General features: G+C 41.7%; 1 protein-coding gene across 1 annotated transcript in view; it reads right to left on the bottom strand.

Annotated features, from left to right (window-relative positions):
* LOC306856767 (low-density lipoprotein receptor-related protein 1-like) overlaps window positions 1–21,076 on the bottom strand; it is a 171,897-nt gene that overhangs the window by 82,441 nt on the left and 68,380 nt on the right. The window contains exons 17-24 of the mRNA XM_079396210.1: window positions 20,949–21,074; window positions 18,735–18,851; window positions 18,111–18,191; window positions 17,887–17,937; window positions 16,654–16,821; window positions 11,941–12,123; window positions 11,216–11,413; window positions 4,850–5,095 (exon numbers count right to left, since the gene is read on the bottom strand). Of these exons, the coding sequence (XP_079252336.1) occupies window positions 4,850–5,095; window positions 11,216–11,413; window positions 11,941–12,123; window positions 16,654–16,821; window positions 17,887–17,937; window positions 18,111–18,191; window positions 18,735–18,851; window positions 20,949–21,074 (1,170 nt within the window). The remainder of the gene's footprint in view (window positions 1–4,849; window positions 5,096–11,215; window positions 11,414–11,940; window positions 12,124–16,653; window positions 16,822–17,886; window positions 17,938–18,110; window positions 18,192–18,734; window positions 18,852–20,948; window positions 21,075–21,076) is intronic.

Genomic DNA, 21,076 nt, shown 5'->3' on the forward strand with positions numbered 1-21,076 from the left:
CTATTATGCTGATAAACAGTTCGCCGTCATTTTCTGCATTCGTTCTGTCACACACTAACTCAAACTAAAACCTTCTTTGAAGGAAAACAAAATCAACCCCAGCTGCAGTGATTTTATAGAAGACCACTTCCTATGTGCGGGTGAAAGTGTTGTTCCAGTGCACACAGCTGTTATCTTCTGCCAAACATTGTGAACCACAACTGTTTTCATATCTAGTCGAGTTTTTAACCAGCATTTACCGATTATTTTTATCTGTTTGTGGATATATTTTGGCATATACTGTCAAACAATTGTCAACCCAAGACAATTTCAAAATCTTATTTCCCCTTCAGGAACTCAAGCTGCGTCGAAACGCTTTGGGAATTCCTCCAGCGTGACCGCACTCTGAACCACATGTGTAATCTGTCCAATGGATGGGCGAGACGTCACGTGCGGGTGATGTAATCAACCAGGAAGCTTAAAAGCACGTGCGGTGGAACCGGCGTCAGCTTTCTGTCATTCAGCAAGCACTCTGTGTGTGTGTCTGTCGCTATTTGTTGTGAGTCTTATTTGGTGTTGTCTGTCCCACACATTAATAAGCTCCATAATGTCTAAGAGTTCTTCTAAGACAAAGCATCTGGGCGAGAGGAGTTCGTGCTACAGGCTGTGTGTTCCTCCCTCCAACGCTACATCACTGCTGGGGATACACAGTGTGTGGTCTGCTTGGGAGCATGTCACGCAGAGTCGGCCGAGGCAGAGCGGTAGCTGCACTCGTGAAGTTCGCAAATTAATTTGGTGGAGGGAATGAAAACGGGCGAGTCCCTATCTTCTTCCTCACCCGCTAGATCCAGCGGGCGCTCTCAGGGATTGGATGCCCGCTCTGCAGTTTATTCCCCTCGGGGACGCGGCTTGATGCTTCAGCTGTCTTCCTCCGAAAAGGCTGAAGTGGTGAGCGTCGATGAGGATTCACACCCTCAATCGCCCCAATATGAGGCTCCGACCTTGCGCACAACATCAGCACTGGTGGCCAAGGGGTACATGGCTGCGGGTCATGGCGGTGTTGCAGGCATACCAAGCCGACCTGCTAATAGAGCTAGATGAGGGAGAGGAGCTCAGACCTGATGACATCACAGAGCTCCGTAGAACCGCTGATTTGTCTCTAAGCGCTACCAAAGAGACCGCCCGTGCCATCGGCAAGTCTATGGCAGCGCTGGTGGCGGTGGAGAGACTTCTCTGGTTGACCCTGTCTGACACGAAAGAGAAGGACAGGGTCTTCCTCATGGACGCCCCGCATGTGCCTTCTGGCCTGTTCGGCGATGTCGTCAACTCCGTCGTCGACAGGTACCAGGTGGCCCGTAAACAAGCGGCGGCGTTCCAGCGGTTCCACCCTCACCAATCTCTAGTCCTCGCCGCGTACCAGCTCCTCATATAGGGAGGCACAGAAAGAGAGCATTGCCACTTGTGCTCCCCCACATCGGGACAGAGGTGGCAAAAGCTCTGGGTCGGGGGCTTCGAAGTCTAAGCCGGATCTGTGGACTGTCCTTCAGGCTAAGAAGTCCTCGACCATGAAGCCCTGATGTGCATGGCCCAGGGCTTATGAGGGCAGGCCCCTCTGGGGAAGAGCGGGGTAAACCGCATTACATGGTGCCCACCTCTCCTCAGTGCCCTCAGGAGATCAGTCTGCCAACCTTGCCAGAGTTCCAGGGAGCAGTGCTCTCCAGCGAGCGCTGCTCTCATTTACTTCTACCCGGAAACGTAGCGGAGCTGAGAGGCTCGCCAGCCCTTCAGGGGTCTCTAGAGCAGCTGTTTCAGCCATCTCCTGCTGGTCCTCCGCTTCAGGGCACCGAGCTAGCAGCTCTAAGTAAACCAGAGGCCAGTCTCGAGAGACTGGTTCCCTTAGTAGACTATTTGGCAGCGTGGAAACTACTGCCAAATGTGTCTCAATGGGTCCTGTGCACTGTATAAAAAGGCTATCACATTCAGTTCGGCACTACGCTGCCACCCTTCAATGTGGTAATTCCCACACTGGTGGGCCCCAAGCAGGCTCTGGTCATGGAACAGGAAGTAGACACTCTCTTGAAGAAGGAGGCCATCGAGGTGGTCCCTCCTCACGAAAGAGAGTCTGGGTTCTACAGCTGGTACTTCATAGTTCCAAAGAAGGATGGACGATTGCGTCCCGTTTTAGATCTGTGTCAGTTGAACCACTCAGTCATGCGACTGAAGTTCAAGATGCTCAAAGGTTGTGTCTCAGATCAGGTCATGAGGACTGGTTTGTCACGATCAATCTAAAAGATACATACTTCCACGTCAACATCCTTCCCACTCACAGGAAGTTCCTGAGGTTTGCTTTTGGGGCATAACAATACCGTGTTCTTCCCTTCGGCCTTGCACTCTCACCCCACACTTTCACGAAGTGTGTGGATGCTGCTCTGGCTCGTCTGCGACTCGAGGCCATCCTTATACTGAACTATATCGACGATTGGTTGATTCTAGCTCAATCACAGTTGGCAATTCGACATCGAGATGTCGTTCTCGCCCACATGAAAGAGCTGGGGTGAAGACTAAATGCCAAGAAAAGTGTGCTTTTTCCAGTACAGAGAACCACTTATATGGGTGTGGTGTGGGATTTGACCACGATGCAGGCATGTATGTCCCCTGCTCGGATCGAGTTGATCCTCACGTCAGTCAAGAGAGTGAGAGAAGGCAGTCAAGCAGTTTCAGAGACTGCTGGGTCTGATGGCAGCTGCGTCCAACGTGATACCTCTTGGCCTGCTGTACATGAGACACCTAGAGTGGTGGCTCAAGACCAAGGGGACCGTTCCGCTTCGCTGCGATGCCTACGTGCCTTAGACATGTGGAGACAGCCTTGGTTCTTGTCTCAGGGCCTGGTGCTGTGAGCTCCTTGTCGCCACGTAACGCTAGCGATAGATGCGTTCCTCACCGGTTGGGGAGCGGTCATGAGTGGTCACCCTGCCCGCGGTCTGTGGAGTGGCCGCCATCTCACGTGGCACATCAACTGCCTGGAGATGCTGGCAGTGTTTTGAGCACTGAAATACCTCCTCCCAGACCTAAGAGATTGCCATGTATTGGTGTGCACCGACAACACAGCAGTGGTCTCTTACATCAATCACCAGGGAGGTCTGTGTTCGCGCCCCTTGTACAAGCTGGCGCACCAGATCATTGTGTGGTCCCAGGACAGACTCCTCTCGCTGAGAGCCGTCTACATTCCTGGGTATCTCTATGTGGAAGCAGACGTCCTGTCGAGGCAGGGGTCGAGGCCTGAGGAATGGATGCTTCACCCCGAGGAGGTGAAGCAGATATGGAGAGTGTTTGGCCAGGCTCAGGTGGACCTCTTTGTGACTCGGGAGACATCTCAATGTCCCCTCTGTTACTCTCTGACTCCTCCAGCTCCACTGGGGCTGGATGCTATGGTACAGACTTGGCCAAGGCTTCGTCTGTATGCCTTTCCCCCAATCGCTCTACTCCTGGGAGTTCTGGTGAGAGTGTGCCGGGATGGGGTCCGTCTGCTGCTAGTAACCCCGTTCTGGCTGGGCCAAGTATGGTTCTCGGACCTGATTCTCTCCTTGACGGTTCTCCATGAGAGATTCCCATCAGGAGGGATCTCTTCTCATGGTGGCCACTATAGTCCACCCTTGCCCGGAGCTGTGGAAGCTGTGGGTGTGGCCTCTGAGGGGGCACAGCTCATAGCTTTCGGTCTCTCAACTGAGGTTGTTGAGACCATCCTCCAATCCAGAGCTCCCTCTATGAGGAAACTGTACGCCCTGAAGTGGAAACTTTTCACTTCATGGTGCGGAGACCGCCAGCTCGACCCAGTCAACTGCCCGATTGGTACAGTTCTGGAGTTCTTGCAGGCCCGTTTCTCCACAGGTTTAACCCAGTCCACCCTGAAGGTCTACGTGACAGCTTTATCGGCCTACCACACCCCTCTCGGTGGCCAGTTAGTGGGTAGACACGCCCTAGTTACACGTTTCCTCCTTGGTGTGCTGAGGCCTCCACTAAGATCCCATGTCCCCCCATGGGACCTTGCTGTGGTGTTAGAAGGTAGGCCTTCATTCAAGTCTATTGAGGAGATCTCACTATCAAGACCACCTTCCTTCTGGCGATATCTTCTCTTAAGAGAGTTGGGGATCTGCAAGCCCTCTCAGTGGCCCCTTCCTATCTCGACTTTGCACCCGGTCTGGCCAAAACTTTTCTCTACCCTCGAGCGGGGTATGTCCCTAAGGTCCCCTCCTCTACACCACGGCCTGTTGTACTCCAGGCCTTCTCTCCTCCTCTCTTCAGGGAGCCCAACCAGCAGAAGCTTAACTGTATGTGTCCGGCATTCCTGCGAGCGCTTGCTTCACTCCTGGAAACTGACGCCAGGTCCAGCGCATGTGCTTTTAAGCTTCCTGTTCGATTACGTCACCCACCCGTGACGTCTCGCCCATCCATTGGACAGATTACACACGTGGTTCAGAGCGCGATCACGTTGGAGGATTCCCAAAGCGTTTCAACGCAGCTCGAGTTCCTGAAGGGGAACCATGGTTACATGCATAACCTGAGACATGTATGCATGTATGTATATATTTATTTATTTTCCAGCATCAGTGCTTATGACAGAAAAAAGGGAAAAAAGCGTGTCTAAACACCAAAACAAAACAAAGTAAAAAACTGTTTTAACATAAACTAATAACATACTAATAAACCTGTAAAACTTATAAGACTAAATGTAAAACTGACAAATACTAATCACATTTATTAGTTTATTATCACATTATAAGTCTATTAGTTTATATATGCAGTAAAAAAAAAAAAAAACACAAATAATTCCTGAATGTCTTTTAGAAGGCTTTGGAAGAGCTGATCTCACCTGTGCTCCTGCAGCTCTCCATGTCAGGTTCGAGGGCCCAGCCATCATAGCAGGAACACTTCACATTGAACTTGTCCTGTTCACAGCGCTGGCTGCACTTCAGGTGTTTGGCACAGAAGCCCTGGATCTGACACGTTTTGTTGTCAGTGCCCAGTTCCATTCCCAGTGGGCACGAGCACAGAATGCCCTCACCCGGGGCCACTGTACAGTTATGACTGCAGCCACCATTGTCCAGAGAACACAGATCTAAACCAATAAACAATGCAGTTAGATGGTAAAAGCCTAGGCTGAAAGTATTTAAAACCCTTCACATTAACATTATAATGCCTATAATCCCCCCCCAAAAAATAATAAAAATTACTGCGGGCCAATTTCCAACTAGGAGATTCGTATTTATGATAATTCCGATAGCACGTGAATGCAGCATAATCTCCGTATTATTAAAGGTGCGTGTCACATTATTCACGTTTGTCACAAGCGCATGCGCACTTTAGTCAGAGCGGCAATACTGCAATTAAGGTGTTTACATGCCTGTATATTTAGATTAAAATCTATGTTAATACGATTATGCTTGCTGCGATTATGAGCTTAATCGCATTTTTTTAAATCTAAGTGTTGCGTTTACATGAGCTAAAAATAATCGCCATATTGTCAAAATCTCATTATAATCGCATTAAGAGGGTCCATGTAAACACACTCATTCTGATGGCACCCATTCACTGCAGAGAATCCATTGCTGAGCAAGTGATGGAATGATAAATTCTCCAAATCTGAAGAAAAAAATTCATTTACATTTTGGATGGCCTAAGGGTGAGGACATTGTCAGCAATTATTCTTTATAAATATACTATTCCTAAGACAGATGTATAACCAGGTCTATAAAGCTAGGCTTTTTGAACTTACTTAGCAATTATAAAATTAATATGAGCTAATAGTTCAACCCGAATTCCGGAAATGTTGGAACGTTTTTTAAATTTGAATAAAATAAAAACTAAAAGACTTTCAAATCACATGAGCCAATGTTTTATTTACAGTAGAACATAGATAACATAACAAATGTTTAAACTGAGAAAATGTACACTTTTATCCACTAAATGAGCACATTTCAAATTTGATGCCAGCTACATGTCTCAAAAAAGTTGGCACAGGGGCAACAAAGGGCTGAAAAAGCAATACGTTTTGAAGACCTTTGTTGGATGCCGTGGTCTTCGGGTCCTCAGACGACACTGCATCACTTATCGGCATAATTCTATCACTGACATTAGTAAATGGGCCCAGGAATACTTCCAGAAACCACTGTCGGTAAACAATCCGCCGTGCCATCTGCAGATGCCAACTAAAGCTCTATCGTGCAAAAAGGAAGCCATATGTGAATATGGTCCAGAAGCGCCGTCGTGTCCTGTGGACCAAGGCTCATTTAAAATGGACTTTTTCCAAAGTAGAAAAGTGTTCTATAGTCAGATGAGTCCAAATTTGACATTCTTATTGGAAATCCTGGACACTGTGCCCTCCAGGCTAAAGAGGAGGGATACCTTCCAGCGTGTCATCAGCGTTCAGTTCTAAAGCCAGCATCTCTGATGGTATGGGGGTGCATAAGTGCATACGGTATGGGCAACTTGCATGTATTGGAAGGCACTATAAATGCTGAAAGGTAGATAAAGGTTTTAGAGCAACATATGCTCCCCTCCAGACGGCGTCTATTTCAGGGAAGGCCTTGTGTATTTCATCAGGACAATGCAAAACCACATACTGCAGCTATTACAACAGCATGGCTTCGTAGTAGAAGAGTCAGGGTGCTGAACTGGCCTGCCTGTAGTCCAGATCTTTCACCTATAGAGAACATTTGGCGCATCATTAAACGAAAAATACATCAAAGATGACCACGAACTCTTCAGCAGCTGGAAACCTATATCAGGCAAGAATGGGACCAAATTCCAACACCAACACTCCAGAAACTCCTAACCTCGATGCCCAGATGTCTTATCCCTCTGGGGCCGGCTTTATCGCTGGCGATACCAGCTCGGTTTTTTTAAGATCAGTGCAAAAGACACTAAAAATACTCTGTTGATTTTGGTCACACAAATAAGTGTTATACATCAATCGAAACTGTTAAGTGTCTATTTTTTGTGTGTACACTCATGATTACAACAAAACTTTGTGGTTTTGGGGAAAAAAGAAAACAGACAGGGTGCGCTCTCTGTCTTCTCCATCTCCTCGATATGCTTATAGTAATGCATCACTAAAATGAAGTGTAACTCAGCAAATACTCAACACAGAAACATGGGAGTTGTCTCTATAGAAAGCCTGAAGTGTCTACTTTCAAATGAAGTTCATATAGAAAACAAACGTTCCGTGAGAAAGTAATCTGTATGAAACCAACACGATGTTCAGTCTGTCCAGTCTAACTCATTATTTCTAATGAGATCCCGCCCCCTCGTGTTCACATGTAAATAACCACGTGATCCGCGCGTGCTTGGAGACGCCCAACATAAACAAAGCGTCAGTGAAGAGTTTATCGCTGCTACTGTTCGTTTCTGGAAGAAGACGCACCGAGTAAAGGCTAGATTTCCCTAAAAATAAGAGCAAGAGTTGAAGATCCAGAAGATAAGATCGATCTGTGCGAGTAAGTAATGCTTCTTTTTTGCATTAGTTAACGTGTTATTGTGACAAACTTGAACGCATTTAGTTTAGTGTTGTCACGATACTGGAATTTATAACTTCGATACGATACCTTGACAAATATCGATATTCAATACCATTTTCGATACCATGGAGAAAAAAACTGCCACAATATTAAGGGGGTAATATGTAAATATAAATGTAAGATAAATGTAACAAGTCGAGAACATGCGGTATATTTTACATGAACAAAAAAATGTCTTGAGGTACTTCATTTGTTGATTTATTTATTAATCTTTTATTAATCTTAGTTAAAGGTTAATTGAAACTAACATTTACTAATACATGTACTAATTAAAATCCAAAGTTCTATTTGTTGATATTCTCATTTGCTTCATAACCAAAATATTTACAGATATAGGGCCCTATGAAATCCGTTTTATTTTTCCCCAAATTCCATTTCATTTTTTTCTACATTCAATTTTTTCCATTTTAATTTTTCTGGATTCAGTTTTTTTTTCCGTTTTAATTTTTCTGGACTCTTTTTTTTTAATGGTCAAATTAAATGCCATTAATCTAAAAGCATGTCTAATTCATAAAAATCATGAAAATTATACAATTTAACATTTGATTTATTAAAAGTGTAACAAAAATGACACGTTTAGGGCCGTATGAAATGTTTTATTTTTTTCTCACCTTATGTTTTATTGTTACCAAATTCTGTGTTTTAGCATGTCTATTATTTGAATGCATACAAACAATTTTTATTTATTCTTACAGTAGCCTTATGAAATGTGTTGTCCCCCTCAGAAATTCTGTGTTGTGTATTTAAATTTTACTGGATATCAGATGAAGGCATAAAACTATTTTAATTAATTTATATTTGAATTAATGAAAATTAAACATTTACATTTTTGGCAAATGAAGGGAATTTACTATTAATTAAAATATTTTGTGATTATTTATTTTAAAAAAAATTAACAGTAGTAGTAAGTAGTAGTATTATGTACATTCTACTAAATAATAGTAATATAGCCTATTTCTGGCACACGGTCTTTAATAGGCTAAGTTAAACCGAACTTTTATTTTGACGGGTTGCCGTGAATACTTCTAAAGTTCTGTGTGTGTATGATATGATGCTAGTTTTACTCAAATTAAATGGTAAAATGCTCATAAAGTGCCTTTCAGATCAGTTCTGGAGATATTGTTGATGTATTTATGTCCTCATTGAGACGGCAGACGCTGAAATCACCGCGAGCGCCACATTAGTAAACACAACCGCACGTGCAGCACATTCACACAGAGACGCACAGAACATGCAGGATTCATATTTAAATCGACTTTTGCAGCTTAATATTTACAGATACTAGTTCATATCGCGATTTGACCTACTTTTGATTAATTCATCCAAATTTTGACAATTTCCGTGACATTCCGCGTTAAACTGTAATTTCCGTTTTTATGACTGGATTCCGTGGCGTTCTCTGCATCGCGGAGATCATAGATCCCTACAGATAGCGCTCCTGCTGTGTTCTTTAACAACCAGAGCAGTCATCTTTCTATTCACTTCACTTTTGCTATTTAACCAGAGCGAAGGAGACGAGTGCGGTCACGTGTGGAGCTTGTCCACGCGCCTTTGGAGAGAAGTGAAAGTGACAGCTCGGCTAGTATCGGTGTATCCATACTTCGGGAAATTAATATTGGTACCGTTCAGATATGTCAGTATCGATATTTATCGAAATATCAATATTTTTGACAACACTAGTTTAGTTGGGTTTTTCCCAAATGACAACATGATGAATGCTACACATCTAAGAATGTTTAGAGGAATGTTTAATGTTCACAAATAGATTTAACAGCGTGGTAAACAATAACAATTAGTTTCTCAGATATAAAATATCCTTTTTTAATGGTACAAAGTACATCCTTTTGTAGTTCACAGCATACCCGAGTCTATGGCTGCAGAATCGTAACAGCTAAGTTACTATAAAATCATACATACTGTACTAGGCTATATGACTACAAAATCATAGTTGTTTTTCTCCCAAACTGTAATTCAAGACTACAGTGTTTGAATATGATGGGCAATTCATTGTATTTAAATTTCTTATGGCACGATGATGTTTTCGTGCTCTTTATAAAACAATAGAGTAATATGAGAGTACATTGTAACACGATGAATGCTACGAGTCTAAGTATGTTTACAACATGTTTATTATTAATAGCCTACTCTGTTCAAAAATAGATTTTAATAACGTACTAAACAATAATAATTAGTTTCTCAGATATAAAAGGTCTTTTTTTGTTTACGATAGTACAAAGTATGCGTGAGTCTATAAAACCATATATATAGATGCTCCTGATGTTAACATGATCACAAATGTTTTTGGTTGTTTGTATTTTATTGAATCAGGTACCTGAACCACAGATGAATCCTGACGACTTTCTTCTGATGTTGGTACAGTGCTCTCAGAGGAACACAGTTTGATGTTCAACTACACTGATATTCTATGGTAAAACAAGATCCTTGACTACTGATTGTTTTTTTCTTCTTGAATCCACGGACATAAGTAAATGTCAGGTACTTGTTTCACTTGTTGAACAGAATCTGTTGCAGGAACGAGTCAAAGTCTGTTCACATCTCTGTGGTTAGATCAGTGTGCACAATAATGTGTCTTTGACCTTCATTATGTATGTTTTGATTATACTGTTTTGTAAATAAAATACAAATAATAAAAAAAAAAACTTTTTTTCAATCTCCTCACATCTGTCTTACCTGCCTCAGTCACAGTCACACTGATGGGCCATTAGCAGCTTTAGGGGAGGGCCCTTTGTCTCTCAGGTGAGAATCACTTAATATTCAACCCCATTACCACTCCCTCGCATACTGGCTTTCGATCACAAAACATGTCTTTAAAAATTTTAATTAATATATTGTTTTCTGTGAATGATTAAGCAGAATAATTTTCACATAATTGTGAAGTAAATATTCTAGCCTACCAGACTGATTACTCAAAAGTCTTATTCAGGTCTATGTAGTGTGGGTTTTATGGCCTTATTTCAGCTACATTTTTTCCCCTAAAACTTACTAACCACGCATAATATTTTTTTTCTATAAAATGCAAACATGTACATCCATCTTGGTCACATATTATTGAATACAAAAAAAAAATACATTTTGGTCAATAGTATGTTATAAGTAGCTGAAATAAGCACAAATATCAGGGCATGTCAAAACATCTCAATGGCCCCAAAATCACCTCAGGCCCCAGAGGGTTCAAACTGTTTTGAAAAGAGGAGATGCTACATCATGGTAAACATGCCCCCATCCCAACTATCTTGAGACCTGTAGCAGGCATCAAATTTGAAATGAGCTCATTTTGTTCATAAAATTGTAAATTTCTAAGTTAAAATATTTATGTTATCTACGTTCTATTGTGAATAAAATATTGACTTATGTTATTTGAAAGTCTTTTAATTTTCATTTTATTCAAATTTAAAAAACGTATCAACATTTCCAGAAATTCGGTTTGCAATATAAATTCTATTAAACAATTTATTTCTATAAATTAGAACTTTTCTAGAATTGTGTGTAGTCGACAATGCATCTTTTAAAACATTGATAACAGTATCAGGCACCACTAATTATGTACTTCATCCGAGTCCTGCTAGTGTGAGTTTCAGTCTGCACTCAATGAACATAATCTTAGGCTGCACTAAGCCTCATGTAACAGTGATGAATCTTACCACAGAGTTTCTCATCGGAGCCATCAGGACAGTCGTCTTTGCCATCACATAGTTTATCAGCAGGTAGACAAATGCTGGTGTCATTAGCACACACGTGATGAGAGAGTTTACACACCAGCGCCTCACAGTTATCTTCATCAGAGTTATCTTCACAATCGCTGTCACCATCACATACCCAAGCCTTACTGATACACCGTGCTACATAAACACACACAAAATATGTCTGTTAACATGATAACTGACAAAAGTTGCGGACTACAATGAAGACCTTGTGATCATGTGAACAATAAAATCTGGAAAAGGTCTCATCTTCATGTATTATAAGGCGAATCATACTTTTTATTTATGAATATATATATATATATATATATATACACACACACATCTTGAAGCAAATTTGAGTGATGACCCAACTGATTCAGTAAATTATTTAGATAAACAAAATACGTAAATAATTTGAATCTGAATAAACCTCTGAAAAAAAATGAAAACCCAAGAACGCTTTAAAAGAGAGAGGACATTTTATAAGAATGTTTTATTATTGCCTCATCTCACTTGTTTACTGAGCTACTTTGCATTCTATTCAGAAAAAAAGATCAAGATTGTGATGATTAGGACCCATTCACTCGTAAACTCATTTTACTTATGGATCACTGAATCTCAAGATAAGACAGAATCCATTAATTAAATTGAGAACATATAATGTATAATTTCTTCATCCTTACCAGAATCCCTGCACCCAAACTTTACTGCTGGATCGCACATGTGTGTTACACCCTCACAGTTCTTCTCATCGCTCAGATCCATGCAGTCAGTGTCTCCATCACACCGCCAGCGGAGGGGAATACACAACCCGTCCACACGACACTGGAACTCATCTGTGTGACAGCCACCGGGAGGACGGGTTGCTGTGAAGAGGAAAAAGTGGAATTAAACAGAGATTGTATGGCAATATATCCAAACAACTACACAATCCATAGGTTCATCATTTTCATACAAGATACTTGGTAACACTATACACTCTGCAAAAGTTCCCAGATAGCGTAGCTTAACCTGGAGAGAAGGAGTGTTTAAATCACATGAAAAACCTTGGGTGTACCGCAGGGTTCAGTGCCCTCTCCTTTTATCAATACACACCAGATCACAAGGATCTATTCAGCTAAACTTATATTCCTAGCAGTACTACACCAATGACAAACAGCTCTAGTTTGAATGCCATTTCCATCTCCAACTTTGTGAAGACCGAGCCCCTCATCTTCCCAGCTAGCTAGCAATTCAACACATCACAGCAACAACAAGAAGTGAGCTATGAAATTTGGGGTAACATTAAATAAAAACAGTAATCACAGTAAGATTTGAGTTCTACAATGTCTGGAACTTTATTAATACAATTTCCTACTATTTCCCTGTTGTTTAACTGTGTTACATCCACATCCATGTCTTAGCCTTTTATTTTCTTTAACTCGCATGTATTGTGTGACTTCTCGTGTTACGGTCTCTTTAGGATGCATAACTTGCATTGTTACATTCATCATTAAGTCATTTTGTAAGCATTTCCTAAAGTAACAAAAAGGTAAACACAGAGCTCTCTGAAGGAAAAAAAACTGTTATTGTGGTGGTTGTGTGAGGTTGTAAGAGAACTGTTGTGTGTGTGTCATGTGTTCCTGCCTCTTGTGCCCATATTTGGTTTGTTTCCTGTTCTCGTTTCATGTCATTAGTAGTTTATCCTTGTCCAGCCGTGTCTGTTAATTTACCTGTGTATTTATAGTCCTGTCTGTGTTGTGCCATTTTGTCTGGTCTACTCGTTACTCCCCGGTGTTCCTGTCAGTGTCTGCCTTGTCTTGCCCTGCCTGATGTCTAGTAAATATGGTATTTGAGTTTACATCCTCGTATGCGTGTTCCTTGTTCCTCCCTGCTGTGTGCACCGTGACAGAGGTGGGATTTGTTTGTATTAATCCGTTTTTAAATTCACCATCACCCTGTAACTGTTACGGTAGTAGACTGGACACAGAGGATTAGTGCACAATGCAGGATGTTTATTGATAAAACAGAGGTAATAAGGTAGATGAAGGCGAGTTGAGACTTGATACTTGAATCAGATGCAGAAGGGATTTACTGAAAGATGTTATATCTTGCCAGGAACTCGTGAAAGCAGCACACACCCCAGGATGACAGTGGCGACGAAGGATGATGACGGATGGAGGAAGACAGACGATGGAGACACAGGGAACCAACGATGGAGAGGAGCAAGATGTAAGTAGTCTTACAGGTAAGTCGCAGCGAAGAGCTATGAGAGTCCACATTGTGTAAGGGAGATCCGACAACTGACTGGAATGGGGTGTGCGTTTAAGTAGTGCTGGGGTGATTAGGTGCTGATGAGGTGCAGGTGGCTTGAATTACTAATCAGGTGATTCCAGGTGAGGGTGTGCGTTGTGATTAGAGAGGGAGAGGGACAGACAGACTCGTAACATTACCTCCCCCTCCCTCCCGGAAGGTGCGTCCAGTGCCATGATATTAACACTTGGGAGGGGGGGTGGGCACCCTGGAGGCTGGTGCAGGGCAGGGACACTGGGGAAGCATCCAGGGCGGGTCTGGGGATTCCAGGAGCCATGGTGGATCAGGGGACTCCGGAGGCCATATTTCTTCTGGCATGCTGAACCAGGGAACCATAGTGCTCTGGAGGAGCGGGCATTAGGGGGCGCTTGGGCAGCGCGGACTCTCGGGGGCGCTCTGGAGGCATGGAGCTGGATGGGACCAGTGGAGACGTAGGAGACGCAGGAGGGCTGGACGGGGCCAGCGGAGACGAAGGAGAGCTGGACGGGACCAGCGGAGACGCAGGAGGGCTGGACCGGACCAGCGGAGACGAAGGAGAGCTGGACGGGAAGAGCGGAGACGAAGGAGAGCTGGACGGGACCAGCGGATTCATAGTAGGGCACTTGCGAGGAGCAGGCAGGCTTGCCATATGCTCAGACAGAGGGCTTGGTTTGGCCGCGATCGACGCCGGGTTTGATAGAGTCGCGGGTGGCAGACTTGCGTTGGCCACTGACGGCGGCTGTCTTGCTTTGTCCACTGACAACTGTGAGTTCGGAAGACGAGGGGTAAATTTCAGCGCTGACTGGACAGATGTTAAACATGGGTCTAATACTTCGCCCCCAGGTCAGCGCTGTTGGAGGCCCACTTATGGGCTCGCGGGAACTTCCGGGAATGTGGGCGTCCGCCATCATTGGTCAGGCACATGGGAGTGACCTCGGGAGGGACTCCAGCTCGGGATTGAAGACTCTCCAGACACCGGATGACCATCTCCTTCCAATTCAGGTTGGAGGTGTCTGGGAGCTTCGTGGGCTGATGGTAAGTGATCCCGAGCTGGAACAATGTCTTAAGGACTTGGTCTTTGAGGGTACTGGTGAAGGCGAGCAGCACGAATGCCCTTGCATAATTGAGCGGATCAGGATTAGAATGGGCCAGGGAAATGAATAGGGCTCGGTCATCCATTCCTTTAACGGTCGGGTCTTCTGTTATGGTAGTAGACTGGACACAGAGGATTAGTGCACAATGCAGGATGTTTATTGATAAAACAGAGATAATGGGGAAGTCGTGGCCTAATGGTTAGAGAGTCGGACTTGTAATCCGAAGGTTGCGGGTTCGAGTCTCTGGCCGGCAGGAATTGTAGGTGGGGGGAGTGAATGTCCAGCGCTCTCTCCACCCTCAATACCACGACTGAGGTGCCCTTGAGCAAGGCACCGAACCCCCAACTGCTCCCCGGGCGCTGCAGCATAAAATGGCTGCCCACTGCTCCGGGTGTGTGTTCACGGTGTGTGTGTGTTCACTGCTGTGTGTGTGCACGTTGGATGGGTTAAATGCAGAGCACGAATTCCGAGTATGGGTCACCATACTTGGCTGAATGTCACTTCACTTCACTCATAATAAGGCAGATGAAGGTGAGTTGAGACTTGATTCTTGAATCAGATGCAGAAAGGATTTAGTGAAAGATGTTATATTTTGCCAGAAACTCGTGAAAGCAGCACACACCCCAGGATGACGGCGGAGACGGAGGACGATGACGGATGGAGGAAGACAGACGATGGAGACACAGGGAACCAACGATGGAGAGGAGCAAGAGGTAAGTAGTCTTACAGGTAAGTCCACATTGTGTAAAGGAGATCCGACAACTGACTGGAATGGGGTGTGTGTTTAAGTAGTGCTGGGGTGATTAGGTGCTGATGAGGTTCAGGTGGCTTGAATTACTAATCAGGTGATTCCAGGTGAGGGCGTGCGTTGTGATTAGAGAGGGAGAGGGACAGACAGACTCATAACAGTAACGTGGCTCATATCTGACTCTAGAACTAACCGAGCCACTGGCAAAGATGTTTATCCCAATGAGACAGAAGTCTATATGTGGGTAAAAACAGCAAGTATTACTCATTAATTAACATGTGATTTGTAATAGCAGAAACTTCACACCAAAGAACAGCACTATATGAAAGCCTAACAGAGGTATATGGTGAGATAAAGCAGTTTCATAAATCTGGTCCTGGAGCACGCATACCACTGCATATTTTAGATGTTTTGTATTTGGATGTCCAATGAAAGAAGAATGAATAAGGTTCTTACACTATATAGCTGTACCATGGTTAATTTCCCTTATGAAAATTAACTATGGTTTTATTATAGTAAAAGTGTAGTAGCCATGTTTTTAGCGGATTGATTACCATTTGTACAACCACAGTTTTACTACAAATACATGGTTAAACTCTGGTTAGTGTAGCAAAATCATGGTTAATTTGTGGTTACCATGGTTTACTATAGTAACTATATATTTTTGGGTTTTATTTGTGGTAAAACCACGTGGATTTTTGTAAGGTTAAATGTTGGTGTAAAGCTTCTTGGTATCATCTGACCAAAAAAACAAACAATAAAATAAATAAATAAATATTTTCCCATAAACGGCATTTTAGACAAATGTGTCACAATTATGCTTCAGGTCAAACTCAAGATCATGTGTTAAACACGCCTTCATGTGGTACTTTTTGAGTCATGACTTCTTTAAAGCCATTCTCCTATAAAGGCCAATGTTAACCACCACTCTGGTTAGTTATGATGAGCTTTGGTTGACTAATGCACCCTTCAGTGAATGAACTCTGTAGCTCCATCACAGTCATCACTGGACTCTCTGTGTATTTATATATATTTGTTTTTGTGCCTGGAGTTACTTTATGAGAGATGACTCTTTCTAAACAGTGTGCTAGGAGTTTCGTGTAGCTCTCACTTCCTAGTAATTGAACCAAAAGCAGGTGCTGCTTAAACATTCAAGAGCTTTCATAATGTTTTCCATTCCTACGTCAACACAGGTGGCATACCTGAGAATTAATCAAAAAGAAGGCAGCACAAGTTTGTCTAGTTTGGCATGGTGTGGCAAAAAAATAGAGTCATGAACTCACTCTGGTTAGTGCAGTTGGCATGGGTCTCGTCGCTGTAGTCACCGCAGTCATTGTCTCCGTCACAGGTCCAGTAGTCAGGTATACAGCGACCGCTGTTACATTTAAACTGAGTGCTGGAGCATGAATGACTGCAGCCGGCTTCATCACTGTTGTCACCACAGTCATTGTCTGCAAGAGGTTAAATTGCCAAATATATGCTATCATCCAAAAAAATAAAGTAAGCCATGTTTTAAAGTACATCGTCAGCCAAAGGTTTGAACATGCTTGACTAAAGTTATGTTTCTTATGATCATAATAAACTTGTTGATATAAAGAATTTTCATTGAAATTAGTTTTGCAGACAAATACTTGGGATCCCAATATTGTTTAAATGCATCCCAGAATGCGCCTCACAAAGTTAAGAGAATGAACAGAATTTTTTAGAGATGGAATATAAGATTGTTTGGAATTGTTTTTGGTCACTACGTACATAATTCCTATACTGAAATTTGTGTTGCTAAATATAAATAACAAGTACATATACTTTATAATAGCAAAAATATTGAAAAGGTGTGTCCAAACTTTTGACTGAAACTAAAATCTAAGTTTCAATCATTCAAAAAGAATATTACTGGCAACGTTTAAGTCTTTACTAATATAAAAGTAGCAGCCATGCTGGGAAATATTTTTCCCAGATATACTTGGCCAACATGGAACATGTCCATGTGAGCTATAGGCTATGATTTAATACAATCCATTTATAATACAAATATACAAACAAGTCAAATATAGGCTGAAATATGAGTATTTCACATCAATACAATATAGTAAATGTGGCAACTTGTCTTTAGAAACAAATTTCACAGTTAACAATTTGTAACAATAGAAAATGAATAATAAACATCACAGAAACTGCATAGATCACACATGCACCACTGGGAATGAACATTGGTTAATATTTAATGCTGATCTCTTCTTATGGATGTTACTAGAGGTGTTAGTTAAAGTGAGGAGGCCAGCGGCTTGCTTGCTTATTTACTTATCTATATTTTATTTTATTAATATTATTATTTTTTTTTTACTATTGTGGGGCAGGATTTTTACATAATGTAAGACATGTTTTAGAAATAATGAATTGCTGCAGATATTTTAGAATTTTCCACAGCCTCACATGTGTATGAAAATCCTGTTCAGGCCTTATTATAATGTTATAACACACGTAAATTTATGGTGCATGTTGATCTATGCACTAACCGGTCGGGTTCGGACAATTGAACTCATCAGAGCTGTCCCCACAATCCTTTTCTGCAACACACAGCCCATGTGACACAGGGGGAGGGGCAAATGGTCAAGAGAAGAGGACATGACGTTACACAAAAGACACATGAAATGATCAACAAAGACAAATGAGGGAAATCTGTTGAAAAAGTGCAACAGACACAAAAAACAACGGAGATGAAAACATATCAGCAGCTCACCGTTATCACAGCGCCAGTTGATGTTGATACAGCGTCCGTTATTACAGGTGAACTGAGTGAGCGGGAAACAGGTCGGGTATGCTGACGACACAAACATCATCATAAATAATCAATAAAAACATAGCGTTAACCAAAACGCCTTATCCCATATAACCAAAAGCATAATAAAGAACAACAATAATTGAATGCAACATAAAAGCATTTCAAGTGCAAATTTTTGCCAGTTGCATGTATATAATACAAGTATGACTTAGTGACTTTATGCTTTACAAGGTTCAATTCACAAAGGTTCATATCATCTTTTTTGATCATTTGCATTTCCTCATTTTCCTCATCAGTATGAGTTTTCCACAAAGAAACAGTAGTAGTAATATAATAGTTGTAGTAAATAAAATGGCAATAAAATAGTATTAATAGTGATAATAGGAAGGTTTGAGTTTAATTGATCAATAATTAACTTTCTTGTGACATGAGCCATTACACTGATGAGCGAAATAGATGTAATTCTAAATTTTGATTAAATTCACAAAATGCAAATGCATAAAATGTCAACCGTTTTCTGACAAAACTTGCACTGAACTAGTTTTTCTAAAAGTATCACATGCATAAAGGGGCATCATTTACCGCAGGACGCAGGCTCATCGGAGCGGTCCCCGCAGTCATCATCCAGGTCACATGTCCAGGAGATGGGAATACAGCGGCCACTGGCGCACGAGTACTGATTGGGAGGACACGTCCGAGCTGCAACAGAGAACCACAACTCTCAAATCTAAATGTGTGTGGCCATCTGTATGCCAGTAATTTTGTGTTTGTTTGTTTCAAGTTTAAAAGCAGCAGATATACACATGAAAAATGTATAGTCCTTCTCTTCCTAGAGTGCTTTTCTGTGGAAATAGTTAATCTTCAATATATCTGCCATGGCATATTCATTTTGTAGAGCACTTAACATATGTACCTGGGTGTTTTTATGAAAAAATGCAGTTTTATAAGTGAAGTCATATGTATTGTCTGTTGTAGGACTTCTTATGCATACAAAAATCTCATTGGATTATTCCAGTTATGAATGTTTGTAAGTATAAACTGTTTTTAAGATGAAGTTACATGGAACAAGCTGGTTGGCCTCTCCTGGAGGGTGTCTGTCCCGCAGAATTTAACTGTGTCTGAACCAGCTAATCAAGGCCTTCAGACTCACTAGAAACTTCTAGGCAAGCGTGTTGGAGCCGGCTGGAGCTGAAGCACAATTGGACACCCCTTATTTAAATTCAATGTTTGCTGTAAGGTGTTCTTTCTTAAGCATGCTTCTGAAACCCTCCACCTCCCCCAGCTCCACCTGTCTTGATCTGCTATGTGATTTACATATGCCTATTATGCCTATTCAAGCAGTGTGTAGCAGAACTAGATCACCAAGGCCAAATACATGAACAGTTTCTTGTCCATTAACGTTAAAATAATTCAGAGAATTTTCAAGACTGCAATATGAATATTGTACTTGAATGTTACAAGCATGTCCGCACAGAAAAGAAAACTGTGTTTTCAAACCATTTCATTTTATTTCCAAACACAGTTTCCCAGTTAATTCCGACATTTTATCTTAATTCATATTTTTATGCAATGGCTCTATTGCAGTCTAGAATTACTTGCAAATGCAGCATCATAGCCATATCCTTAAAATAGATGCAGTCTAAATTAAAGAGTGCAAACCATACAATTCAGCCATGAAGTAAAATATAGCACAACAGTCTGACGAAGAGCCCAGAAGTGCGTCAGATATACCATGTGAGATAAACTCTATATTTATACATGGCTGTCTAGAGAACATTTCAGCTGACTCAGAGTTTAGGAGAAGGTCATGACAGAACATCACAACCCAAACCAACAATTTCAGCTGGCCTTCCAGGTGGCATTTGTATGATATGAAGATGACAACTGAAGTTTCAATTATGTGTGATTAATGTAGATTTAAACTTAGACACTTCATGTCTGAGATGGACAACATTTTTTTGGACATTTGTGTGTGTGTGCTTTTAAAGTGCACTACAAAAGAAGTATTTATTGGGTGACTAGGTTTTTATTTCTATTGCATTGTGCAGGAAAGCTTTGCCCATTGTGAAACTTCATTTGTCTAACTCAACCTAATTGCATATTACACAGTAAATGTTCTGATTTTTGATTGAAGTGTGAACTGACAAAATGCTTGCCTAGTTAGGACACATGGTAAAAAGGCATTTCTCATCAGGTAGTATGGCTAAATTCTGATTCCTGGTCTTGGAACTGATTTGGGAATCGATTCCAAACTGTAGTTGTCAATTCTTTATTTTTTTTTTTTAATTGGATGGAACATGTTCGCCTCCAATCTTGTAACTACATGATATAATAGCTTACTTCCTTCTGAACTTCCTTAGTATTCATTGATTATCATTAATCTGCACCTATTATCTCTTCATGCGTTCTGGAACGACGCTCAAAACTTTCCACTATGGAGTTTATGAGAGTTTACTTAATTGTAGGAAACTTCTCCAAGACATAGGCTAATTATTTTTGTCAGTCTATTGTCAGTTCCCGATGACTAAGAAATTAGAAATTCATTCTTTTAGGAATCGAATCCCAGACCTTCATTTAGGATAGTCATGACATTGGACATTTTCATAATTTATATAAAAAAGGTCAAATTAAGTACATTTTAAAATTTTATTTTTGTAAGTCCACAGAGAAAAGCACACCACAGAAACACTTATTTACATCAAAGTTGCCAAAATACAATCAAAACTGATTTTCCAAAATCTTTGGACTTTGTGTGAATAATGTCATAGTGCTGCAAATTCAGATTTCTGTGCGTACCTGAGCATGTGGTGTTAGATTCATCTTCATCATTGCCGCAGTCGTTGTCTCCATCACACAGCCAACGCATTGGGATACAGCGGTTATTTTGACACTTAAAGCGGTCTGTAGGGCATGTGTGTTGATCT

The sequence above is a fragment of the Barbus barbus genome (assembly GCF_936440315.1).
Source record: "Barbus barbus genome assembly, chromosome: 37".
NCBI lineage: Eukaryota > Metazoa > Chordata > Actinopteri > Cypriniformes > Cyprinidae > Barbus > Barbus barbus.